The sequence below is a fragment of the Rhinatrema bivittatum genome, chromosome 4, assembly GCF_901001135.1.
Source record: "Rhinatrema bivittatum chromosome 4, aRhiBiv1.1, whole genome shotgun sequence".
In the NCBI taxonomy this organism is placed as follows: domain Eukaryota; kingdom Metazoa; phylum Chordata; class Amphibia; order Gymnophiona; family Rhinatrematidae; genus Rhinatrema; species Rhinatrema bivittatum.
In genome coordinates this window covers 83676827-83696767 of record NC_042618.1, presented here as the reverse complement: position 1 = coordinate 83696767, position 19941 = coordinate 83676827, and the positions used below count along the sequence as shown (strand labels likewise).

At 42.9% G+C, this 19941-nt stretch overlaps 1 protein-coding gene across 1 annotated transcript in view; it reads right to left on the bottom strand.

The window, feature by feature from the left end:
• The window catches only part of MLH3 (mutL homolog 3), a 126368-nt gene that overhangs the window by 70411 nt on the left and 36016 nt on the right, over positions 1 to 19941 (bottom strand). The window contains 1 exon segment of the mRNA XM_029598418.1: positions 12409 to 12481. Coding sequence (XP_029454278.1) covers positions 12409 to 12481 — 73 coding nt within the window.

The following is a 19941-nucleotide window of genomic DNA, read 5'->3' as shown; positions in this document are numbered from 1 at the left end:
TAACCCCGCTAACTTTCGCCCCATCGCCAACCTACCTTTCATCGCTAAGCTAATGGAAAAACTGGTCAACAACCAACTATCTGAACATCTAGACACTCACAAGATTCTCTACCCTTCCCAGTTCGGATTCCGTAAATTCCTAAACACGGAATCCCTTCTGATCTCACTCACAGACAACATCTTAATGGGCCTAGACAAAGGACAATCCTACCTACTGGCTTTGCTTGACATCTCAGCAGCTTTTGACACCGTGAATCATCCCATCCTCATCAACCGACTTGCAGACATCGGCATCTCTGGTACCGCCCTCAGTTGGTTCAAGTCCTTCCTCAGCAACACAAACTACAAGGTTAGAATAAGCAATAAGGAATCACACCCCATCTGCTCATCGCATGGAGTACCTCAGGGATCGTCTCTCTCTCCAACTCTGTTTAACATATATCTGCTACCCCTCTGCCAGCTCCTTGCAAGTCTAAACTTAACACATTTCATTTACGCCGACGATGTGCAGATCTTGATCCCCATAACAGATCCCATCTCCAAAACCCTTAATTTCTGGAACAGCTGCCTTCACTCCATCAACCTTCTCTTCTCTAGCCTCAACACCTCCAAAAAGGAACTCATCATCTCTCCCAATGACTGTAACCCCCTCTCCAGCAACCTCAATATCCCATCAGTGACTCAAGTGAGAGATCTCATTGCCATATTAGACACCCGAATGAATTTCAAAAAATTCATAAACACTACCACAAAAGAATGCTTCTATAAGCTACATGTTCTAAAACAGCTCAGACCCCTCCTTCACTTTCACGACTACCGCACAGTCCTCCAAGCCATCCTTTTCTAAAAAATCGACTACTGTAACTCATTACTCCTCGGCCTTCCTGCTTCCACTACCAAACCTTTGCAAATGCTCCAGAATGCCGCTGCAAGGATCCTAACCAATGCTAGGCGAAGAGACCATATCACGCCCATCCTCAAAAATCTACATTGGCTCCCCATCAACTTCAGAATCTTGTATAAGTCCCTGACCATTATATACACAAAACCATCCACTATCATTCCACACTCCAGCTAAAAATTCCTCTCAACCTTCACTCCTCCACGAGACCGATCAGAACTGCCTATAAAGGGTCCCTTTATGCCCCCTCCCCCCAAAATCCAGGCTTCACCCCTCCATACGGAAACGTGCATTCTCCACAGCCAGACCCTCTCAATGGAATTCACTACCACCAGAGCTTCACCAGGAACAATGTCCATTTACCTTTAGAAAGAAACTGAAGACCTGGCTTTTCAAACAAGCCTACCCTTAATCTGCCAAGCCTCAAATACTGTCTCTTAAAGCAGTCATCAATTCTGAACCTAGTCACCAACATTCAGAACCTTTCGGAATCTTCCTTTATTCCTGCTGTACTCCTGCTATAATCTTGTGATAATATTCACCACCCTGCCTGCTCCTTAGCCCTCTGATCCTTGATCCCCCTGACCAGACCCTTCCTCCTCCCTTTCCCCCACCTTAAAGCCTTTTCATCCCTTAAGATTTGATTTCAATTCCGTATTCCACATTCACGTTAAGTTATTTGATTTAATTCAGTGTTAACGCTAAATTATCTCCATACTAAGTTATCTTCATTCTGTTTCTAGTCCTATGTTAAAGCTAAGTTTACCTTTCTGAGTTGTCCTGAATTCATCGCCCTTGTTATATGTAACTTTTCTCATGTTTCTCTGGTTTTCCCTTGTTTTGATGTAAACCGGTACGATAAGACTTTTGTCTTGAATATCGGTATAGTAAAAAGAAGTAAATAAATAAATAAGAATCAAGATGTGCGAGAGACCTTTGTCTAGGCTTTTTGGGATGTGGTCAGAGATGGAAATGAGCAGTGTCTCTGTACTGTGGTATTTGCAAAATCCCTATTGAGAGGGAAAGAGAATGTTGTGTTCGTCAAGATAGTCTGATAATTGGCGGTTGATTGACTTCTCTAAGATTTTTGTTATCAGGGATAGGTTGGATATAGGGCGGTAATTGGCGAGGTCGGAGGGGTCTAGGGAGGGTTTCTTTAATATAGGTTTTACAATGGGATGTTTGACATCTTTAGGTACAGAGCCAAGCACAATGGATCTGTTAATGATGTTCGAGATGGGTTTAGCAATAATTTTGGGGATGGTGAGGAGGTTTTTTGTAGGGATGGTATCTGAGGGGTGAGTGGAGGGTCTAATTTTTTTTAATATGGATTTAATTTCTAATGAGGAGGTAGTTTCGAACATAAGAACATAAGAAAATGCCATACTGGGTCAGACCAAGGGTCCATCAAGCCCAGCATCCTGTTTCCAACAGTGGCCAATCCAGGCCATAAGAACCTGGCAAGTACCCAAAAACTAAGTCTATTCCATGTAACCATTGCTAATGGTTACATGGAATACACTTTCTACATACAAACTCTACACTTTCTACATACAAACACTTTCTACATACAAACTCGCCCTCCATTCATACAAGAGCTCCACTCTAAAAACAAAAAGGGACTTCTACGCTCAAAAGATTCATAACATTATATTCGACTCTAAAGCGCTATTCACATTTGTCTCCAATCTAACTCATGAAAACCCTTCTGACATACCACCTAACCAAGCTCAAACAAAAGCTGATGAGCTGGCACTCTTCTTCAGTAAGAAAATCACGAACCTGCTATCACAATTAAAGCCTAATACAGGCTCACCAGCTAGCAATTACGTACTCCATAATAAAGACATTTCCCTCCAATCTCTTGAACTCACCACTTCCTCAGAGATCCAAACACTTCTTAAAAAAATGAAACCCTCATCGCATCCATTAGACCAGATCCCGTCAAAATTACTACTGCTAATCCCGGACACCATAACCAAAACCCTAGCAGACATCATAAACTGCTCATTCACCCAGGGTTTCTATCCAGACAACCTCAAACTAGCATCCATCAAACCGCTCCTTAAGAAGCCTAACTTGGACCCCAATGATCCCAACAGCTTCCGTCCAATCTCAAATCTGCCTTTCATTGCCAAGGTGATGGAGAAACTAGTCAACACACAACTATCGGATTACATAGAGGAACACGGAATTCTATTCCCTACTCAATTTGGTTTCAGAAAGGCATCAAGCACCGAATCCCTTCTCATTTCACTGACTGACTACATTATATTGGGCCTAGACAAAGGACAGGCCTTCCTTCTGATTCTATTGGACCTATCTGCAGCGTTCGATACTGTCAACCACGCCATATTACTAAAACAACTGGCGAACATCGGTATTGCAGGATCAGCACTAACATGGTTCAAGACATTCTTAGAAAACAGAGGTTTCAAGGTTAAAATTCACAACAAAGAATCCCCCAGATACCCATCTTCGCAAGGAGTTCCTCAGGGTTCCTCCCTTTCACCGACACTTTTCAACTTATACCTTCTCCCGCTTTGCCAATTGCTAAACAAATTGAACCTTAAACACTTCATATTTGCCGACGATGTCCAGATTCTGATCCCCATTAAAGAATCCATCACTAAAGCTCTAGAACTTTGGGAAAATTGTTCTCATGAAATCAACGATCTCTTATCCAGCTTAAATTTAATTCTAAACCAATCAAAAAGCGAATTCATTCTAATCTCTCCAGACAATTGCAAAATCACTACAAACCCTCCAGCCAACTTGCAAACCTCAAAAGTAAGAGATTTAGGAGTTTCCATAGACAACCGATTAAATTTTAAATCATTTATCAACCAAACAACCAAAGACTGCTTCCACAAACTGCACGTATTAAAAAGGATAAAACCCCTATTTCACTTCCATGACTATAGAACAGTGCTCCAAGCAATAATATTTGCTAAAATTGATTACTGCAACTCGATTCTTCTAGGCCTCCCATCAGCACATACTAAACCTCTCCAATTGATACAGAACACGGCAGCAAGAATACTAACAAACAAAAGGAGAAGAGATCACATTACACCAGTCCTCAAAGACCTTCACTGGTTACCAATCCATTATAGAATAATTCATAAGTCCCTCACCACAATCTACAAGAATATCCATGGGCTGGCTCCACTCGATCTACAAATAGCTCTCAAAAAACACTCCTCCAATAGACCCATCAGAGAAGCTTATAGAGAATATCTACAGGTACCACACAACAATACCACCCAACATATAACATTGAGAGAGCGGGCCTTCTCCACAGCAGGTCCCCCACTATGGAACTCAATCCCCTTAGAATTAAGACAGGAACCATGTCTCCTAACCTTCAGAAAGAGACTGAAAACATGGCTGTTCATGAAAGCATTTCCAGACCCTTAAGGATTCACTTCCAGCAATTGCAGCAAAATCTAATACAGCAATACTGAACATTTTCTATCAAATAAAATATTTATTTAAAAGAACAATTACTTAATTGAACATTCCCTTCCAAACGGAATCAATCACTACAAACCAATCACTACAATGTTTTAATTCTTATTAAACTTGTTTATCTTTCCTTTAACTCTAATCCCAGTTAGAATAACCCCTGTTTATTGTAACTTTCTCTTCCGTGCACTTGTTTTATACTACTGTAATGTATACTCTTATGTTTTAGTTATGTATGTTATAATGTATTGATCACCCCTTGTTTTATGTAAACCGACATGATACGTACTCCCGTGAATGCCGGTATAGAAAAACACAAATAAATAAATAAAAATAAATAATGGCAGTGGCTATTCTCTAAGTGAACTTAATAGCAGGTAATGGACTTCTCCTCCAAGAACTTATCCAATCCTTTTTTAAACACAGCTATACTAACTGCATGAACCACATTCTCTGGCAACAAATTCCAGAGTTTAATTGTGCGTTGAGTAAAAAAGAACTTTCTCCGATTAGTTTTAAATGTGCCCCATGCTAACTTCATGGAGTGTCCCCTAGTCTTTCTACTATCCGAAAGAGTAAATAACCGATTCACATCTACCCGTTCTAGACCTCTCATGATTTTAAACACCTCTATCATATCCCCCCTCAGTCGTCTCTTCTCCAAGCTGAAAAGTCCTAACCTCTTTAGTCTTTCCTCATAGGGGAGTTGTTCCATTCCCTTTATCATTTTGGTAGCCCTTCTCTGTACCTTCTCCATCGCAATTATATCTTTTTTGAGATTCGGCGACCAGAATTGTACACAGTATTCAAGGTGCGGTCTCACCATGGAGCGATACAGAGGCATTATGACATTTTCCGTTTTATTCATCATTCCTTTTCTAATAGAGTCTTGCAGTGGTGAGGGATTACAATGTTTGAGCGGGTGATTGCGTAGTGGGAGATTGCGTGGGGGGTGCTTGAAAGGTTTTTGTGGGCAATTGCGTAGTGGGAGATTGCGTGGGGTGATTGAAAGGTTTTTGTGGGTGATTGCATGGGGGGGAAATGTGACAATGTTGACTAATTTCTTGTGGAAGAAAGAAGCCAGGTCTTCGCATTTGACCTGTTCGTCTATGTCAGGTGTGGAGGGTGGGCTAGTTTTCGTTAAGTTGCTTACTAGTTCAAATAAGGCTCATGCGTTGAATTGGATTTGGTGGACTTTTTGCGAGTAGAAGTCTCGTTTGGTTTTATTGATTGCTATTCGGTAGGTGTGAAGGTAAGATTTAAACTTAGTCAGTTGTGCAGTAGAGGGGTCTTTGCGCCATAATTGTTCGAGCTTTCTGAGATTATGTTTCATAATTTTTAGCTCAGGAGTATACCAAGGTTGTTTATTGTTTTTTTTTTAGAGTGTCAATTTTGCACGATTGAGTACAGCAAAGCTTATCGGCTATTGCATTGGTGATGTGGTTCCAGGAGAAGAGAGCTGTATCTGCGTTAGTTAAGTCAAGAGTGTTAATGCCAGTAGAAAGGGCTGTAATTAGGTCTTCCTGTTTGCACTGACTTCTGTAGTGTATGGTTTTTTTTTAGATTGGGTAGGAAGGGTGGTATGGTTCATAGTACAGAGGTGTCTATGCGGAAGTGATCAGACCAAGGAAGGGGGGGTGCACGATGGGGGGGGTTTGTTCGGATATGGGAATTAGTGAATATGAGATAGAGGGTATGGCCTGTCTTGCGTGACTTTCACTCGAGCCATTGGATCAGTATATGATTGTTGAAGGCAATTTAGAAAATGGGGTCCAAAGTTGAGCTTCTGAAGGGTACTGAATAAAAACGGCCAATGCACCATGTCAAAGGCCTTTTCTGCGTCTACTGATAATACCACCGTAGGGATGTCTTGCTTCTTTGCCCACCATATGAGGTTTACAATTTTTCGTATGTTATCTGAAGCTATCCGGCCGGGGATAAAGCCCGCCTGATCTATATGGATCAACTGGGCCAAAATTTTATTTAGGCTTGTTGCCAGAATTTTAGCTAAAAGTTTGAGGTCGATATTAATGAGGGATATTGGCCGATATGATCCACATTGTGTGAGATCCCTCCCCGGTGATTCTGGCAACGTTTGCCCCCGGCCCCAGAGAATGGCCTTCCCTTAAATGGTGGAAAAATTCCTGTAGTGGATTCAGAATTACTGTGGAAAATTGTTTATAGAATTGGGGAGTATATCCATCCAATCCTGGGGCCTTGTTAGCTTTCAGTCCTTTAATAGCCTCCAATATTTCCCCCCGCGTGATTTCCTTTTCCATATATTCTCGCTCCTTCTCACTTAAGCAAGGGAGTTCTCTCTCTTTTAGGTATGCCTCTATACTGCTCAATTGTATGGAGGAGTCCGTATCATACAGTTCTCCATAGAATTGCTGGAAGCGTTGTCTGATATCTGGGGGGGATGAAAGCATACTCCCCGAAGTGTCTCTGACTTTAGTTATCTGATTTTGAGTTAAATTTTCAAATATCTGGCCAATATTTTCCCTGATCTATTACCCCACTCAAATTGTTCTTGGGTAATCAGGGATAGTTCAGCTCTAAGTTCCTGATCTGCCAAGGACTGCAATTCTTCTCGGGCTTTCTGAAGTTTCGTGTACATACCTTTGTCTAGCTGTCTTTTATGGATTTCTGTCAGAATCATGATTTCATCTAGCAACTTTTGTTTGGCTCTTAATTTCTGTTTTTTGACATGAGTGCCCCAGGATATAAGGTGGCCCCTCACTACAGTTTTCAAACATTCCCATATGACCACAGTGTCCCCGTGTTGCGGAGAAGGAATTCTTCTATTTCCCTTTGTAACATCTCACGAAATTTGTATCAATTAGATGGGAATCATTTAATTTCCATGGGCGATATCCCCCCCCCCCCTCTATTGTAGGTACCAAGTTCTAGACCAACAAGGGCATGGTCAGACCATGTAATGGGATCTATGCATGCCTGTTGTACCCTTCCCAGTAAAGTCTTGTCAACTAGGAAATAGTCAATACATGAGTATGATTGGTGGGATGCGGAAAAAAAATGTATAATTTTTGGTATGTGGGTTCCATTGTCGCCAAACATCGTTTAGACCCCTTTTATTTATTTATTTATTTTGAATTTTTATATACCGATATTCCTATAAAGAATATAGATCACACCGGTTTACAATGGAACAGAACTTTCGCTGGGAGGCGATACATTAAACAATGAACATTAGCAATTGAACATTCAAAAAACATTTGGAAACAAGGAACCATAGCAAACCGAGAGCAAAAAATAAAATAAAATTGTGGATAAATAATAAAAATGAATAAAGTGAAAATAAATATAGTACTTTATTTAAAACTAGAATGAGTCCTTGGGGGGCTGTGAAGAGAAAATTCAGTAAGTCCACTAAATGTTAGCCATAGGCCTTGTATTCATGTTTTGGGACCTGCATCAAGGAGAACTTGGGTTTTCAGGGAAAGTTTGATTGAACAGCTAAGTTTTTAAGTCTTTCTTGAAGGTTAGGAGACACTGTTCTTGACGGAGGTCAGGAGGGAGAGTGTTCCAAAGAGTCGGCCCATAAGAGACCGAAGTCTTTTGCGAGGAGAACCAGACCCCTTACTAACCCCCCCCCCCCCCCGAATTGTCCAATTGCGGGCATAGAGTCAAATTGAAGTCCTCTGTAATTATGAGGTGCCATTCTTCCTCATTATTTAATAGCTGATCAATCTGATTGAAGAAGCTCTTCTGGTCTGAGTTTGGAGTGTATATATTTAATAGTGTGTACGCTTCCCCCTGGTATTCAAATGTAACCAATATAAATCTTCCTGAAGGGTCTTCAACATATTTTTTTATTTTATAATCATATCCTTGTTGGAATAGAACACAGACCCCCGTGTATTTATTTGACCATTTTGCGATAGAAAAGAATCTATAAGCAAACATCGGCCAATCTAGCAGATGCTCATAACGCTGTTTCAAGTGCATTTCCTGTAAGAAAATAATCCCTGCAGATTTGGTTTGAATGTCCTGCTTGAGCAGGTGGCATTTGCGAGGCGTGTTAAGACCTTTTACATTAAGGGAAAGAAACTTAAAAGCCATTAGACCTATGGGTACTATCCTTGAAGTGGATGCCTAGCCATCTGTGAAATGTATTGAAGGTTCTGCACCTCAGCACTATCTCCCCCGCTGTGTATAAAACTACCCCGCTAGGAACCCTTTCAATCCTTATTGCGTGAAGCTGCACTGTATGCTCGGTTGTCCTATCATCCCCCAGCATTCTTCCCCCCTCCCTTCCCAATGTGTGCACCATATCTTCATGGCTAATCTGCTTATGCAGATGAGGGCAGTGTGAGTACTAGAAATGGGATAGCAGTCCCCCAGTTCCACCAACAAGATAAATCCCCCATCCCCCCTCTCTATGTTAATTAAATTTTCCCATAACATTGTCAACATTGCTATCTTATACTAGAAGAATATGTTAAACAAAAAGCAGTCCAACCATCTTTTTTTACTAGCTAAATAGCATTTGTTCAAAAAGAAACCTATCTGAAATCCACAGAGTTTCTTTTCATCCCGCAGTGTTCTGTTGACGGTGAGACGAGGAGCCAGAATTTCTTCTAAGCCTCCAATCCCCTTTTTCCACCCGTTGCCATCTCGGAGGCTCCGCTCTGCCCCTATTTTTCCCTGGTACTGTGACTTTAATTGGCAGGCCTGCCATTTTCAAAATGGCCACTGCTTCTTCGGGCGATGCTGCTCGTGAAGTAGTACCCTGGATGGTGAATGATATCCCCACGGGAAACAACCACCGGTACCGAATTTTTTCTTTTCTGAGTTCCATAGTGATCGGTTGGTAGGCTTGTCTCCGTTTAAGGGTTCCCGGCGATAAATCTGCAAACACAGATATAGAGTGCCCCTCCCACTGCCAGACTTGCTTTTTTCTGGCTGCGCTTAAAACCTTCTCTTTAACTGGAAATCAGAGGAAGCAGGCTATTATGTCGCGCGATTGTGGGCCGATTCGGGGTCCCAGGGTCCGGTGCGCACGCTCTGGCTCGATCGGGAGATTTATATCTGCTGCGTCTCCTGCTTCGGCGCTTCCAAGAAAAAACTTGCAAAGAGTCTGGACTACCTCGTGCCAGTTACTGTAGGCCTCTGTGTCAGGTACCCCTCGGAATCACAGGTTGCACCGGCGATTTCTATTTTCCAAGTCCTCTACCTTTAGTAATAAGTCTGCCCCCGACTGAGCCACTACATCGCATTGTTCTTTCAACTTCTTTGTTTTGTCTTCTTGTGCTTCAAGCCTAATATCACACTCGTCGACTCTGTGGCCTATCTCTGCCATATCATCTTTTATCTCCTCAATCTTCTGAAGCAATTCCTGCTTATTTGCTTTCATGTCTCTCCGTAAGTCCTGGAACCATTGTCTGAATTCCTTGCGGGAGGGTACATCTGACGCTGGTAAGTCCGCTCCTGCGATGCAGAAATCAGGTTCGTCCTCTGACCACTCCACCATGTCTAAGTCAGCTCTTGCGGTTAGGCCGTCCAGGACCTCTCGGGTCTTTAAATATGAGTATTGCTTAGGTCAGTGCCTTTTTTCTTAGAAGACATATATAACCTCTATTTGAGATGGGTAAAGTTACAAATCACAATGCTGGAGAGGGGATGGATGGCGATTCCCGTACTTAATAGCACATGGTGAGCAGGAGCTCCCTGGTTAAGCTGCCATCTCGCTCTGTGACCTCACCACCCCCCAGCCTCAACACACTTCTGACAAACACTGAGGGACCTCTCCTGAGACTAAGGACCCTTATATGGCATGCAGAGTAGATGCGAAGCTTCTTCCTACACTGCTCCCCCAATGCTATCTCGCTCTCTCTCTCTCTTTTCCCCCGACAGGGCTGAGCAAACGCTTCCCACCACGTGTCTCAGCAGCTCCTGCAAACCCCGAAAAAGGCACCTGCTGCATGTCCCTGCACTGCCGTGCTAATCCCAACCGGCCAAAAATAGCCTCGCAGCACTCCTCGACTGCGTGGCCGTGACTGCAACTGCCTCTTTGACCGACCTTGTAAGAAGTGCGCTGGCACCCGCTCTGAGCGCTGCCCAACGCGCGCACTTTTTTTTGTCAAAACCTTCACTGCCAGTCGCATTGAAAAAGACTGAACAGGCCCACAACAGTCAGAATGGCAGGGAGCAGAGGTAAGAGAACGACCAGACAAAGAAGAGGACTATGCAGCAGGACTGAGCCAAGGCTTCCTTACCCTACTTCTTCTTTCAGGAGGAGGTCTAGGGCCACAGCCTTCACCTAACTCCTGACCTGATTTATCTCCTGAAATTTTCCAGACTCTCAACTGAGGAAGGGAGCGAATGCTATCACCACAGGTCAAAATAGCTGTTCAATCCAGGCAGGCTGAAGTCCACAAGCAAGGATGCATGTCCATCTCCTGGAGATGGAGAAATACTGACTGGCTGGTGCCTGAGCAGAACTATATGAGGATGACATCAGTAAGTTGTTGTTCTCCGTCTCCATCTGCTGGTTGGAGTGCACAACCCACTGGTGTGGACAGAATGAAGAGGGACAGATGGAGTGGATCTCGGTGTATGGAAAGAAGTGAGATTCTAGTGGAAGAATGGACTGAAACCTGAGGGGAAAAGAGAGGTGGGAAGAATAGTAGCGCATCACCACCACCATGGCCTACTGAATGAAGAGTTTGGGAGAAAAGCATCTCCATGACAGACAGCAGCAACTGAAGCAAAAGTCTTCAGGGGAAAGCCAAGCCTCAATCAGAGCAGGAAGATAAGAGGGAATGAGAGATAAAGTTGTAATGAATGTATACAAACATGTTGAAAATGCAGTGGGCATTCCATAGAGAAAGGGAGAAAAGAGAAAGGAAGGCGAGAAATAGGGAAAAGATTGGAGGAAGTAATGGCTTTATGTGCACAGAAGGGTAAGCACTGGTTTAGGAGACCAGGATCAGGATTATTTACATTTATTTCTTGCTTACTCATTATAGTACACTAGGCAGGTTACATCATGATACCACGACAGCCGGCTCCTCTGTAGCACTGTCTAAAATCCTATCTTGGTGACACGTGAGGCCCACCACATTCACACCAGGTAAGAATGTTACCAGGCGATCATCAAGCCCCCCAGCCACCCAAATGTCTACATTCCTAATAATCAAATCACCAACTATGACGGCCCACCTGACCCTTCCCTTCTAGGCAGCAGCCCTGGGAGACCTGTCCTCTGTGCGAGAGGACAATGCATCACGGAGAGCAGGTCCTTGCTACAGAATCACATCCTGCTTTATCAGGCTGATGCTCTCCAACCAGGATAGCTTCCTCCTCCAAGGCAGCACCAGGGCTGCCAGACTGGAGTTGGGACTTGGCTACTATGTCCCTGAAGGTCTCATCTATATACCTCTCTGTCTGCCTCAGCTCCTCCAGATCTGCCACTGTAGCCTCCAGAGATCGGACTCGTTCTCTGAGAGCCAGGAGCTCTTTGCACCAGGTGCACGCATACAACCACTCTCACCGATGGGTAAAAATCATACATGTGACACTAAATGCAAAAGACTGGAAGGCTCCCCTCTTGCTGCTCAACTACTGCCTTCATCTTAATATTTGTATTATTGTGACTAAGCATTGCTATGAGGAGGATGGGAATGGAAATGTAGCGGGGAAGTCAAGCCCCACAAATGCTAGCATTGGCCACCAGGCAACAGAGGCTTATGGTACGCCTCGGGATTGCAGAAATTATATATGGAAGTGAAAGGACAGAAAACAAGTGAGCATTTATCAACAGGTACAAACAGCAGATGAGGCTATGTGGAGGTTAAGTGAGAGGGAAAACACTTCAGGTGACGTAGAACATCCCAAGCAGAAATATCTGCACATGCTATAGGGCACTAATAAAATTAGCACAGTAAATCAAAGAGCAAACACTTCATAAGACAAGAGACACAGTGAGCTTTAAACCATAACCTTCCAGGTCTAGAGCTGTCCCAGTGTATGAAAGTAGACAGGAAGTAAAGCCCCTTGTTGAGAGCTGTTCTCACCTGGGTTTGCATTTTTTTCATTCTTCGTATCAATTAAACATGCAATAAATTTATTATCCACTTGCTTAAGAACCTGCAAAATAGATTAAAATATTTTCATAAATCTTCTCTGATACATCATCAATTGAGTTTCAGTCCTCTTTCAATAATTAAAAAAGACATGGTTCAAAATTGCCAATCTAGCATGTGTAGCCTTATTGAGATCACTGGATATTTAAGGCCTTCGTAAAGCTTCAGAGACACAGACTGAAAGATGAAGATTTCTATAGTGTTAAATATATGGTTAAAGCTTTTTAATCACTACTACTGTGCATCCCCATTAATTTTTCACAAAAACTGTTTGCTTGGAATATCAGAGAGTCACTGATAATATGGAGGATGATGTTTAAAGCCATTTAAACAGTTAAGGAAAAATTGGTTCTTACCTAATTTTCTTTCCTGAAGTCCTACCAGACCAGTCCAGACAGATGGGTTTTTCTCCCCTACTAATAGATGGAGACAGAGAACAAAAGTTTTGCAATACTCTTGTTACTTAAGTTACGATACCATCTGCAGTCTCTCAATAAATCTAACACAAAGCAAAACTAAACCCTTTCCTTTCCACAAACAGGGGGAACTTCATAAAATGGTAAAGCCTGAAATTTAAACTTGAAACCTCTCCCTCATGGAGGGTCTAAAACCAGAGATAACAATGAATATCCTGAGCATTCATATGTATATCCAGAAGAGCAGTCTTTAGGATCAAAGGGCCAGATTCTAGACTGGTCTGGTAGGACTCCAGGAAAGAAAATTCACAGGTAAGAGCCAATTTTTCCTTCCTGATCATCCACCAGACCAGCCCAGATGGATGGGATGTACCCAAGCCAAACTAAACTGGGTGGGAATCTGAAAGACATGTTTGCAGAACACTCGCACCAAACACAGCCTCATCCAAAGATCTAACATCCAGCCTATAATGTCTGAAAAACATGTGCAACAATGACCAGGTTGCCACCTTACAAATCTTCAGAGGAGAAATCAGCTTACACTCGGCCCAAGAAGCCACTTGAGCTCCAGAAGAATGAGCCTGAAAATCCTCAGGTAACATTAAACCCTTGCAAATGTACACCGCCGCAATTGTCCCTTTAATCCACCTAGCAATGGAAGCCTTTTACCCTATATTTTGACCAATAAACAAGACAGAGATCATGCACATCAACGAAAGGCATTCATGACCTTAATGTATCTCAGGAGAGAGACTCTAACACAGACAACTCTATTGACTGACTTAATGAAAACGGAAACCACCTTTAGCAAAAACAGAACCATTCAGATAGAAATCCTTTCCTCCAAAAAACAAAAGAAAGGATCCCTACATGACTGCGCCTACAATTCTGAAACGCATCTTGTCAAACAGATCGCTACCAAAAACAGTCTTCAGTCACATCTTTGAAAGTAGCCCTTTGCAACAGGTTCAAAGGTGGCCTGTGCAAGGTTTTCAAGACCAAATTGAGATTCTACAGAGGAACCACATGCTGAACCAGATCCTTTCAGAAAGTGAACCACAACTGGATGAGCTGAACATCTTGCCCCTAAAACAAGCCATTGCCACTACCTGTACTTTAAGGGAGTTCAAGAGCAAATCCTTTTGCAAAAAGGTAGTATGACCAAGATGTAGGCCTAAAAGAGTCAGATCCGATTCCAGACACCAAAACTCAAATACCTTCCAGACCCGAACATACGCTAAGGACGTCCACTTTCTCCTGTCTTGCAACAAAGTTGACATGACCTCCTCTGAATAACCCTTAGCTCACAAACTTTCTCCATTCAAGAGCTAGGCCACAAGACAGAAGCGATCCGCCTGTTCCAAGCAGATTGGACCCTGATGCAAAAGACTGGGCTCCTGGTCGAGCCACAATGGGTCACCCATTGCAAGACTTTCCACGGACACCTAGGCCACTCTGGAGCCATAAGAATCAGACCTTGATGCTTATCTATTTGCTCATCTGGAATTGCTTTAACATTTCTCTGCTAGCTCCCATTCTCCGGGATCCAGCCTGTGCAAAAAATCCACCTGCATGAGGTGCCGACAAAACCATCAAATTCTTTTCTGCCCAGTTAAGTAACATACCCACTTGCAAGGACCACTGGGCTCTTTGTTCCTCCCTTGTCTGTTTAAATAGATCACAGATGCTGCATTGTTCAACAATACTCTCACTGTCCTGTTCTTGACCAGAGGATGAAAACACAGCAAGACTTTCCTAACTGCCTGAGTCTCCAAACAATAGGAGGTTTCCAAACCAGTCTACTGGTCCTGCACCATCTGACCCTGACAGATGGTCCCTCCCCCCAAGCTGCTCAGACTGGCATTGGTTGTCACTGTCACCCAATCCAGATTTTCTAACTCCATTCTCTTCAACATACTGTTCTGCAACAGCCACCAGGCCAAACTCGTTCTGACTCCCTCCAATCTCAAGGGATAATCTGTCAAAATTCTGCAATTGAGGACACCAACAAGACAGAAGAATTCTTTGCAAGTCTCATATGAGCAGATGCCCAAGGAACTGGATCCAGTGCTGAGATCAAGGATCTCAGAACCTAATACCAGGCTAGGGGAATCCTCAACTGCAAACCCGTCCATGCACTGAGGTTGTTAGTAAACACTGAATACTAACAGCCAGTAATAGAAAAATTGTTAGAATTATAAGATATCTCACAATAGATGCAGAGTAGCTCACCAAACAATTCAGAGTAAATGTCAGCTCAGCTCTTCTGAACCATTACACTCAGTTAAATGTCACCGCCTCTAAACTTACACACCAATGGCCTAGTTTGTTAATATTTTCCAACTAGGTGGCAAGGATTCTTATAAGTCATATAGAGGTCAATAGTCAGACATAGTTGGCTAACTTAACCAAGATATTCAGTGGTGTGGCCATGCCCAGGTAAGAACATAAAATAAGAACATGCCATACTGGGTCAGACCAAAGGTCCATCAAGCCCAGCATCCTGTTTCCAACAGAGGCCAATCCAGGCCATAAGAACCTGGCAAGTACCTAAACACTAAGTCTATTCCACGTTACCGTTCCTAGTAATAGCGGTGGTTATTATCTAAGCCAACTTAATTAATAGCAGGTAATAGACTTCTCCTCCAAGAACTTATCCAATCCTTTTTTAAACACAGCTACACTACCTGCACTAACCACATCCTCTGGCAACAAATTCCAGAGTTTAATTGTGCGTTGAGTAAAAAAGAACTTTCTCCGATTAGTTTTAAATGTGCCCCATACTAACTTCATGGAGTGCCCCCTAGTCTTTCTATTATCCGAAAGAGTAAAAAACCGATTCACAGCTACCTGTTCTAGACATCTCATGATGTTAAACACCTCTATCATATCCCCCCCTCAGCCGTCTCTTCTCCAAGCTGAAAAGTCCTAACCTCTTTAGTCTTTCCTCATAGGGGGAGCTGTTCCATTCTTGTTATCATTTTGGTTGCCCTTCTCATAGAAACATAGAAATGACGGCAGAAGAAGACCAAACGGACCATCCAGTCTGCCCAGCAAGCTTTTACACTTCTTTTTCCTCATACTTATCTATAACTCTTGGCCCTTATTAGTAACCTTTTAGTTCTAGTTACCTTCCACCCCCGCCACTGATGTAGAGAGCAGTGCTGGAGCTGAGAGGAGAGATCACCTTGCTGGTGGCTGAAAGGAATCAGTAAATTTTTGCTTGGGACATTGTCTTTTTTAAAAGTATTGGGGCAAAGTTAACTATTTGGGAATATTATTTAGTATGTTTGTGCTTTTAATAGTAAGGCAGCGAATAAACAAGTTAGACTGTATTTTTAAATAGTCAGTCAGTAAGGCAGCTAAGTAAGCAGTAGTTAGTGTGTTTATTTTTAAAAAATCTGTAAGGCAGCTAGTAAGCAAAACTGAGTGTTTGTATTAAAAAAAAAAAAAAGTAGCCAGAAGCTAGAAATAAGCTAGGAGCAGTGTATACCTAAGTAAAAAGATTGAAAAGTTCAGTTCAGTTACTCACCTTGGAAAGGTGTTGAGATAGTGTGATTTGGTTTGATTAGGTACCAACATTTGTTAATCAAGAGAGCAGTGAGTCACTCTGGCTGACTAACTGAAGTTAGATTGTTTGTATTTCCCAACCCTAGCTCATCCTTTAATTTATAGGCAGGTGCCACTTTCACAAAAAAAAACAAAAAAACCAAGAACAAAAGCTTTATTGAGAGTTTGAGCAGTCCCTTGTAGGCCACTACCAGACATATAGTGAATTCACTAATACATTTAAAGGACGTTAATTAGACACATTCCTACTCCCATAGCAACCTAAAACTTAACTAGGAAATGAACAAAATTGAGATGAAGGCAGCAGTCCAGCAGCAAGAGGGGGGCTTCCCAGTCTTTTGCATCGAGTGTCACATGTATGATTTTTTACCCACCGGTGAGAAGTTGTACATGTGCATGAAATGCAAAGAGCTCCTGGCTCTCAGAGAACGAGTCCGATCTCTGGAGGCTAGAGTGGCAGACCTGGAGGAGCTGAGGCAGACAGAGAGGTATATAGATGAGACCTTCAGGGACATAGTAGCCAAGTCCCAACTTCAGACTGGCAGCCCTGGTGCTGCCTTGGAGGAAGAAGGTCTCATGATTGGAGAGCATCAACCGGGTGCAGCAGGAAAGGATCCTGTAGCAAGGACCTGCTCTCCAGGTGATGCATTGTCCTTTCGCACTGAGGATATCTCCCCAAGGCGTACTGCCCAGGAGGGAAGGGTTAGGTCGACCGTCATAGTTGATGATTCGATTATTAGGAATGTAGACAGCTGGGTGGCTGGTGGGCGTGAGGATCGCCTGATAACATGCCTACCTGGTGCGAAGGTGGCGGACCACACGCGTCACCTAGATAGGATTTTAGACAGTGCTGGGGAGGAGCCGGCTGTCGTGGTACATGTGGGCACCAACGACATAGGAAAATGTGGGAGGGAGGTTCTTGAAGCCAAATTTAGGCTCTTAGGTAGGAAGCTGAAATCCAGAACCTCCAGGGTAGCATTCTCTGAAATGCTCCCTGTTCCACACGCAGGTCCCCAGAGGCAGGCAGAGCTCTAGCGTCTCAATGCGTGGATGAGACGATGGTGCAAGGAAGAGGGATTCAGTTTTGTTAGGAACTGGGGAACCTTTTGGGGAAGGGGGAAGTCTCTTCCGAAGGGATGGGCTCCACCTTAACCAGGGTGGAACCAGACTGCTGGCGCTATCCTTTAAAAAGGAGATAGAGCAGCTTTTAAACTAGAACAAAGGGGAAAGCCGACAGTCGCTCAGCAGCGCATGGTTCGGAGAGAGGTGTCTTCAAAGGATACTAATGATGCATTAGAATTAGGGTTTCCCGACAGTGAGGTTCCAATAATTAGAAAAATAGTCCAAGTGCCTGTAACTAAAAACTCACCTGAGCTAAAAAACTCTAACTTATCCCTATCAATTAAAAAGCAGAATGAAAATACAAACAAAAAACAAACTTTGAAATGTTTGTATGCTAATGCCAGAAATATAAGAAGTAAGATGGGAGAATTAGAATGTATAGCAGTGAATGATGACATTTATTTATTTATTTGTTTGTTTTTATATGCCAACATTCGATCGAAATATTACATCAGTTTACATGTAACTGAACATAAATAAGGCAGAAGCTGCTTATTTTACATTGTAACATTGTAACTTAAATAATAATTTAGAAAGACAGATTTACATTGTAACTTTAATAATTTACAGGCCGATACAGTAAGGTCGCGGTAGAAGGAGTGCGGTAGTGCCGGGTGCACCCGCGTTTGCCGCACGCACAGTTCGGATGACATACCGCTCGATACAGTATTTAAATGGCATGCAAATGCAAGCCGCGTCCAAAGCGCATCCAAGAAGCGTCCATGAAGCGCAATCCATTTTACTGTAACAGAGAGTAGGATTAAATGGACAATTTTCTCAGTGGAAGGGAGTGGACAGTGGAGTGCCTCAGGGATCCGTATTGGGACCCTTATTTTCAATATATTTATAAATGATCTGGAAAGAAATACGAAGAGTGAGATAATCAAATTTGCAGATGACACAAAATTGTTCAGAGTAGTTAAATCACAAGCAGATTGTGATAAATTGCAGGAAGACCTTGTGAGACTGGAAAATTGGGCATCAAAATGGCAGATGAAATTTAATGTGGATAAGTGCAAGGTGATGCATATAGGGAAAAATAACCCATGCTATAGTTACACAATGTTGGGTTCCATATTAGGTGCTACAACCCAAGAAAGAGATCTAGGCGTCATAGTGGATAACACGTTGAAATCGTCGGTTCAGTGTGCTGCAGCAGCCAAAAAAGCAAACAGAATGTTGGGAATTATTAGAAGGGGAATGGTGAATAAAACAGAAAATGTTATAATGCCTCTGAATCGCTCCATGGTGAGACCGCACCTTGAATACTGTGTACAATTCTGGTCACCGCATCTCAAAAAAGATATAAATTGCGATGGAGAAGGTACAGAGAAGGGCTACCAAAATGTTAAGGGGAATGGAACAGCTCCCCTATGAGGAAAGACTAAAGAGGTTAGGACTTTTCAGCTTGGAGAAGAGACGACTGAGGGGGGATATGATAGAGGTGTTTAAAATCATGAGAGGTCTAGAACGGGTAGATGTGAATCGGTTATTTACTCTTTCGGATAATAGAAAGACTAGGGGGCACTCCATGAAGTTAGCATGGGGCACATTTAAAACTAATCGGAGAAAGTTCTTTTTTACTCATCGCACAATTAAACTCTGGAATTTGTTGCCAGAGGATGTGGTTAGTGCAGTTAGTATAGCTGTGTTTAAAAAAGGATTGGATAAGTTCTTGGAGGAGAAGTCCATTACCTGCTATTAAGTTCACTTAGAGAATAGCCACTGCCATTAGCAATGGTAACATGGAATAGACTTAGTTTTTGAGTACTTGCCAGGTCATTGTGGCCTGGATTGGCCACTGTTGGAAACAGGATGCTGGGCTTGATGGACCCTTGGTCTGACCCAATATGGCATTTTCTTATGTTCTTATGTTCCTACTGATTGGGTCCCTGGGTAAATTTGTCGAATTGCTTGTTGTTTGCGAAGCAAAGCAATTTCCTCTCCCAGTTGTGGTTGGAAGTTGTGAATCTTGAAAGTGGAAAGATGAGGTAATATGGGTTTTCTGACAAATTGGAGTTGGTAGCCGTGATGTACTATCTCCAAAACCCATTGATTGGATGTTATTCTCTCCCAAGCTGTCAGGCAGGAATGAATCCTGCCGGGTGGTGCTTGATGTTGTGGTGGTGGCTGAGTAACTAAAAAGATGAAGTCGCTTTCACTGCAGTAGCTGGTTGTTGTGCCTGCTGTCTCTGATTACGTGGTTTACCTCTACGTTGGTTTGAGGAATTCTGTTGTGGAGCAGGACGCTGGTACACAGGCTAAGTCTGTGTACGAAAGGACTGGTAAGATCTGTAGGGTCTCCTGGCATAGGATTGCCTTCGAGTAGATCCAATATAACGACGTGTGGTCGAAT